The 7538-nt window shown below is 43.3% G+C and overlaps 2 protein-coding genes across 2 annotated transcripts; one reads left to right on the top strand and one right to left on the bottom strand.

The window, feature by feature from the left end:
- Positions 1-1894: 1894 nt before the first annotated feature.
- On the bottom strand, positions 1895-2343 carry BJ212DRAFT_1485970 (uncharacterized protein; the record flags this gene model as incomplete). The annotated part of the gene is made up of 2 exons (XM_041341055.1): positions 1895-2073; positions 2121-2343. The coding sequence occupies 2 exons, from the start codon at positions 2341-2343 to the stop codon at positions 1895-1897; spliced, it is 402 nt and encodes a 133-aa protein (XP_041187718.1).
- Positions 2344-5870: 3527 nt separating this feature from the next.
- BJ212DRAFT_1485969 (uncharacterized protein) lies at positions 5871-6276 on the top strand (the record flags this gene model as incomplete). The annotated part of the gene is made up of 3 exons (XM_041341054.1): positions 5871-5882; positions 5934-6134; positions 6184-6276. 3 exons carry the CDS (start codon positions 5871-5873, stop codon positions 6274-6276), a joined length of 306 nt encoding a protein of 101 aa, XP_041187717.1.
- Positions 6277-7538: the final 1262 nt, after the last annotated feature.

Here is a 7538-nt window from a genome sequence, read left to right as displayed (position 1 = left end):
TGTGCTGCAAGTAAGTTGTCCTGTACTTCTAGTCATGGTGTCATGTTGTGCCTCTCAAGTTAGTTAATGAAGATCACTTCTTAGCAGCAAACAATGCAGCTCTTGAAGCTGTGCTTACTCATGAATTTGTTACTGAAGAGATCTGAGAGACCATCCACAGGCAAATGGATTGCTTGTAATTAGTAATCATCTCAGGTGCATGGCAATCAGTGTATGGATGCACCATGCTGGCACTCAGACTTGAGTGCTTGAGCTACCATCACTAATGGTCTCTGATATCCTTATCCTGCTCTGCAGCTACACTCCTCAAGAACTACTGCCTGACCTTCTCAATCTGCATTTCTACCCAGAATAAATGTGCACACTGTACATGTGATCAGTGAATTATCCTTCAGTATATCAACAAGATGGCCTTTCCTGGTTAGCTGTGTGGTTTGGCCTGTATAGATATTGACCATGGGAGGCTGGATGATGGGCACCATTGTTAAGGTCGCATGCTCAAGGGGGTTGGATCACAAGGGTTTGGCCTCAGCTCATACACTGTGCCCCTTTCCCAGGTATGTGCCCTTAACTTCCAGGGGCTAGAACAGTCATCTGGAGTTTCCAGGATTTGACTAGGGCAGACAATGGATGTCTGGATCTGAAATGTGAGATAAATCTAATGGACATCCAGATGTTATTTGGATAAGCGGATAAGGCTAATCTGGTGTCATATGCCATTCTGGACTCTCAACTCTAAATCTGCTTCTCTGGATATCTAGATCTGAGATCCAGATCTCAAATGATCTGATCTATCTTTATCTCCCTTCCGGAATCCAAACCCTATATCAGCACCCAACTCCATTTAGACTGCCCCTGTCTCTGGACTCCAGTTAACCATGTTTCCCTTTTGATTATTGATCCATTACATACATTTCATTTCTGGTATTCATGATTTGTGATCTGTCCTACTTACTAATAGACTTTGCATATGCTTCGTACATAGCCTTTATGTTTGCTGACTGATTCCTATATGATACCTACAGTATATAAACCTCCTGTAACTCTCAGAAATACTCCAGTTTGAATATCATCTTAGTTCCTGCTCATTCCTGTGTCCTCTGGACTCAAGATAAGTCTCTTGTCATATTCCAAGTCTTAGGATTGCATCCTAGACTACATTTCTGACTCTACCTTAAGGGTAGTCCATCCTCTGTTAGTTTCTAGTCCAGACTTCGTCTGGATTAGTCTTATCCGCTTGCCCAGGTAATATCCAGACGTCCTGTTATCTGCCCTAGTCAAATCCTGGAAACTCCTGGATAACTGTTCTAGCCCCCAGGAAATTAAGGGCACATACTTGGGAAAGGGGCACAGCATATGAGCTGAGGCCAAGCCCTTGTGATCTGACCCCCTTGAGCATGTGACCTTAACATCTGGATGAAGTCTGGACTAGAGACTAACAGGTGATAGACTACCCTAAGGTAGAGCTGAAGATGTGGTCTAGGATACACTCCTAAGACTTAGAATATGACAAGAGACTTGGCTTGAGTCCAGAGGACACAGGAATGAGCAGGAACTAAGATGATATTCAAACTAAAGTATTTCTGAGAGTTACAGGAGGTTTATATACTGTAGGTATCATATAGGAATCAGTCAGCAAACACAAAGGCTGTGTATGAAGCATATGCAAAGTCTATTAGTAAGTAGGATGGATCACCAATAATGCATATCGGAAATGAAATGTATGTAACAGATCAATAATCAGAAGGGAAACATAGTTAACCAGAGTCTGGAGACAGGGGAAGTCTAAATGGGGTTGGGTGCTGATATAGTGTTTGGATTCTGGAAGGAAGATAAAGATAGATCAGATCATTGGAGATCCAGATCTCAGATCCAGATATCTGGAGAAGCGGATTTAGAGTTGAGGGTCTAGAATGGCATATGACAACCATAGGCCATGGGCAAGCATTGCTTTTGCCTGTGCAGTTATGCCAGATTGTTCTTTCACACTAACAGACTCTGTCCATAACATCTTGTTTGCCAGATGGACAAGCCATCCCTTCTCTAGCAACATGTGACTGCCTCCTTCAGCCACTGCTTGCATGTAAGTGGCACCTTGTGTTGCTGGAGTGCCCAGACACCAAATTTGATGATATTGTCCACCAGCTCAAGGTCCATATTTCTAGTTTCTAAAGACTTGTCGGGGTCACCCATGGCCTCTTGCTCAAGCAGGCATCCAGCAGTAATCAAGATCTTGTGCAATGTAGGCACAGCCTTGTGGGCCTTGTTGAGGATGGCTGTGGCACACTCTGGGGTTTCAGAATGTGCAAGAGTGAACCAGAGCTCAATGGAAAGTGAGATCATGTTAAGGTCGCATGCTCAAGGGGGTCAGATCACAAGGGCTTGGCCTCAGCTTGTATGCTGTGCCCCTTTCCCGAGTATGTGCCCTTAATTTCTGGGGGCTAGAACAGTCATCCGGAGTTTCCGGGATTTGACTATGGTGGATAACAGACATCTGGATCTGAAACATGAGATAAATCCGACGGACGTCCGGATATTACCTGGGCAAGTGGATAAGACTAATCTGGATGAAGTCCGGACTAGAAACTAACAGGGGATGGACTACCCTTAAGGTAGAGTCAGAAATGTAGTCTAGGATGCAATCCTAAGACTCAGAATATGACAAGAGACTTATCTTGAGTCCAGAGGACACAGGAATGAGCAGGAACTAAGATGATATTCAAACTGGAGTATTTCTGAGAGTTACAGGAGGTTTATATACTGTAGGTATCATATAGGAATCAGTCAGCAAACATAAAGGCTATGTACGAAGCATATGCAGAGTCTATTAGTAAGTAGGATGGATCACAAATAATGAACACTGGAAATGAAATGTATGTAATGGATCAATAATCAAAAGGGAAACATGGTTAACTGGAGTCCAGAGACAGGGGCAGTCTAAATGGAGTTGGGCGCTGATATAGGGTTTGGATTCCGGAAGGGAGATAAAGATAGATCAGATCATTTGAGAAGCGGATTTAGAGTTGAGAGTCCGGAATGGCATACAACAGATCACCTCCATGGTACAGAAGAGTATGTGGGCATCCACAGCTGATTCTTCAAGGTTGACACTTTCCTGAACAGAGTTAGAAATATTCTCTAGTGCTGTGTAATGTAAATGAGTAGCAGTGGATTCGATGATAAAATGATATACATGAGTTTCTTCAATTAACATCATGTTCAAGGTCAGCTGCTGCAAGCCAGATCTTGATGCTCTGACTGACATGTTGAACAGCATTTGCAAAAATGACTTTTCTATCATTGTTATTCTATAAGGGATGTTAGTGACCAGGCAGAGGGTACCATGATTCACATACATGTAACCTTGCCACCCCAAACCATATGTTGTTGCTCTTGGAATGCTATTTGCAATCTGCTTTATGAGTTTCCTTGCAGCAACTGTATGGCTAGCATATTCTTCCAGACATGCAGCTGCAATCCAAGTGTTTAGGATTTGACTTGATGAGTGAGTCAAACAACATAAGGGCATGCTTGATGTTGCTGATTTCAGCTTCAACCTTGAGGACCTCTTAGTGATGTGAGATAGCCCTTTGGATCGACAGAGGTAACAGGGCGAGAAGTAGCAACTGTCCCAGAAATCTAAGATGCAATGAGTATGGTACAATGAGAACTATGAAAAGCAGAAGTACTTGATCTAGCTTCAAGGACAAGATCTTATCATGAGTTTGAGGTCATAGTGCCAGTGTCAGCAGGAGTCTCAGAGCCATTTGGCTTGCTAATGTTGAGTGTCCAGCAAATTTTCATATTCAGACCTGGATTGGTTGCTGAAAATGATACTGTCAGGAATGACAAAAGTCCTGTCTTTTTGGCACTTCTTCCTGGTGAGATTACCCACTTCTGGTAGGCTTCCCCATGCCTGGTCAATAACAACAGATAATGAAATTGTTCTAGATCAATTTTGGGCTCCTCACTGTGCAAAGGATTTGAACACATGCAACAACTTCTATAGATGGACCCTCTCTGGCAGCTCCGGTATCTGAATGAATTCTGAATAAATGGTGAATATGGAAGCACTATCATAGAATTAGGCCAGGGGATCCAATGACAGATGAGAGATACTGATCCTCAATCGACACCAGCAACATATGATGCCAGAGCAGGCATCAATTACCCATTACTGCACCAATGATAGTGAGTGTAGTGAAACATCGTCAGTGATGATGAGCTCATACGTGCGTGTCTGGCAGATGGAAACAAAATTAAGGTGATCAAGTGTTGTTTTGAGCATAGACCAGAGACAGGATGTCTTGTTGTATGCAGGGATGATCATCATCAGTGAATTCATGACTCCTTGGTATTGTAGCTGTGGGAATTACAGAAGGATGTAATTCTGCTGCTGCAAAATATAACCATACAAGTTGTTGATACATTGGTATGATAGTCTGCAAATTTAGACTACAATGAGGAGTTTGTGACAAGGTAACAACATCACAGTGGACCAGGGGTCTCAAGGGTAAGAGCCTTGCACCAAGAGTCAGTCAGCCTCTTCCATAGCTTAGTCAGCCAGTAGCCCGCAGATAGCTTACACAATCATCATCTCAGCCCATGATGTCATGTTATTGGAGGTAAAATTTGTTTTTGTAGGTTTAATCTGTGAGGCAATTTCAATGACTGTGACTACACATTGACATGGTCTGTGCACTGCTGTGCTTACATGGCTTCAAGTCCCTCTCTTGATGTATATCTGGGCACCTGCACCCAGGTAAACCACATCTTTTCTGCTTTACTGCCATGAAGCAGAAAAAATTTCACTAATTTGAACTTGCTTCCCTCATCATGTATCCATTAGGTGCATTGGCCATGCTACTGTTCATGAACACTGTTCTCAACATATCTTAGAGGTTGGAGTCATTAATCTCATAGCACAAACTGCATGTTTTGTCCCTTGCCATCTTCAATTCTGTGCTTTGCTGAGTAGGTGCAGGTGACAGTCAGTTTAAGGGTGTCTCAATTTTCATGTTTGAGATGCTTGAGACTGCTTCAATCCTCTGAGTAAGTAGCATCTACTCAAATATTTCCTTAGTTTGACTGAGCAAATCAATGTTAATGAAAGTTGCCACAGATCACTGAGTTATCATATACAGCAGTGTGGCCTGGGAGGGTCAAGGGAAGGAATGTGAGCAGTATCACAGAGCAGTGCACTGGAATTTGCAGGGAGTGGTAAAGTAAAGATAGATTATACAAAGGTGGCCTCTCAGCCCCAAGACAAGGGAATGGAGAATGAAAGAGTGGAATCAGGAAGATTGATCCTAGTAACACTAGACATGGTGAGTGGTGGGCTCAAGTAAGCATTGGAAATGAACAAACAATAATAAAAGACATACCATGACTGAGTGGCATGAGGATTGTACATGCAACTATGAAAGGTGCTGAGTTGCCATGCACAAAGGGGATTGTTGTTAATAGGGATAGGATTATCAGATAGAAGTGGAGGCCAGAGCCTTCAGGTAGCAACTTTGGGGTATGCTGTGCATTGCCACTGTTCTGGGGGACCAACTTAACTTCTTGAAGCATGCAGCACAACCAAATGATTAAATCCTTGCTGCTGCAGCTAGCAGCAGTATCATATGATGCCCAATGTAAGAAGCAAGTTATGAGCTCAAGTGCTAGTAGTAGCTGCATTATCACTCAATGCTTTTCTCACATGTCCGAGTCACTGGAACATGCTGAATCCATGCACCTAGTTGATTTCACATCTGGCATTGGGCCTGGGAATACTATATGAAGCTGATGCTTCAAATCTATCATATTCCCTGAACATGCAAATCAAAACTTTTCATTCTCTTGTCCTGATTTGAGTCATCTTCACAATGTCACAGACTGTAAGTGGTGTTTAGCTATCATTCCTCAGTGTGATGTTAACTCAAAATCAGGTGTTCATCACACCAGGGCCTGCTCACAATGGCACAAATATGTGCAATGTCATCATTTTCGGAGAAGCAGGAGCTGGTAAAAGTTCTTTGATTGATTTGATCACTAGGGAGCACATGGCATGGGTATCCTCCAATACTATGGGATGCACAACTGAAACCAATGCATATGAGACTGAGATTTTGATTCCATTGAAGTTGAAGGTAAAGCTTTTTGATACTGCCAGTTGGTCCAGTTCACTGCCTTTTGTAGCTGTTACTGAATGAGATTGCAGGTCTTGATGAGGGCCCTGAAGGTACAGTTCCTAATATGCAAGCTCAAAAAGTGTTAAGGATGCTCATTTAAACTCTGATAATGCAAGGTGGCATTCATCTCATCATGCACTGTATGCAGGGTGTTAAGGTCACATGCTTGAGGGGGTCAGATCACAAGGGCTTGGCCTCAGCTCGTACACTGTGCCCCTTTCCTAAGTATGTGCCCTTAATTTCATGGGGCTAGAATGGTCATCCGGAGTTTCTGGGATTTGACTAGGGTGGATAGCAGATGTCCAGATCTGAGACGTGAGATAAATCCGACAGACATCCAGATGTTACCTGGGCAAGTAGATAAGACTAATCTGGACGAAGTCCAGACTAGAAACTAACAGAGGATGGACTACCCTGAGGTAGAGTCAGAAATGTAGTCTAGGATGCAATCCTAAGACTTGGAATATGACAAGAGACTTATCTTGAGTCCAGGAGGACACAGGAATGAGCAGGAACTAAGATGATATTCAAACTGGAGTATTTCCGAGAGTTACAGGAGGTTTTATATACTGTAGGTATCATATAGGAATCAGTCAGCAAACATAAAGGCTATGTATGAAGCATATGCAGAGTCTATTAGTAAGTAGGACGGATCACAAATAATGAACACTGGAAATGAAATGTATGTAATGGATCAATAATCAAAAGGGAAACATGGTTAACCAGAGTCCAGAGACAGGGGCAGTCTAAATGGAGTTGGGTGCTGATATAGGGTTTGGATTCCAGAAGGGAGATAAAGATAGATCAGATCATTTGAGATCCGGATCTTGGATCTGGATATCCGGAGAAGCAGGATTTAGAGTTGAGAGTCTGGAATGGCATATGACAGTATCTCCCCCTTTAGGCCGAACCCTTGAGGCACAGGGGGTCAGAAATGAGGGTCCTGAAGAAATGAGTGTGAGACAATGGAGAAGTTGATGGGGGATTCCAGGGAATGGATTTCACAGATATAGTGTTGCCAAAGTGTCCTATTTGATTCTTACCCCCCATATTCTTCCATCAGCTTATTCACTATGTCTGGCAACTCTTCCAACCAATCTAACAAGCCCAAAACTGCCAGGGAGGAACTGGAACTGCGTCAGGCCCAGATGAGGGTGGAATTAGCTGAGGTGGAGACCAACATCCATCTGGCTGATGAAGCAGAAGAGCACCAGAAAGTGGAAGAGCTCTGGAAGGCGGAAGAGCGGAAACATCAGGAGGATGAGGAGAAGAAGCAGAGGGAGTTGGCTGAGATCTAGAAGGAAAGGGCTGAGAAGGCCCGGAGGGCGGAAAGGTGAGTTTCCTGTGGTCTGGACTGTTCTG

The sequence above is a fragment of the Suillus subaureus genome (assembly GCF_016647635.1).
Source record: "Suillus subaureus strain MN1 chromosome Unknown BJ212scaffold_47, whole genome shotgun sequence".
NCBI classification, from domain to species: domain Eukaryota; kingdom Fungi; phylum Basidiomycota; class Agaricomycetes; order Boletales; family Suillaceae; genus Suillus; species Suillus subaureus.
Note: the sequence above shows the minus strand (reverse complement) of the source record. Positions and strands in the feature narration are given on the sequence as shown.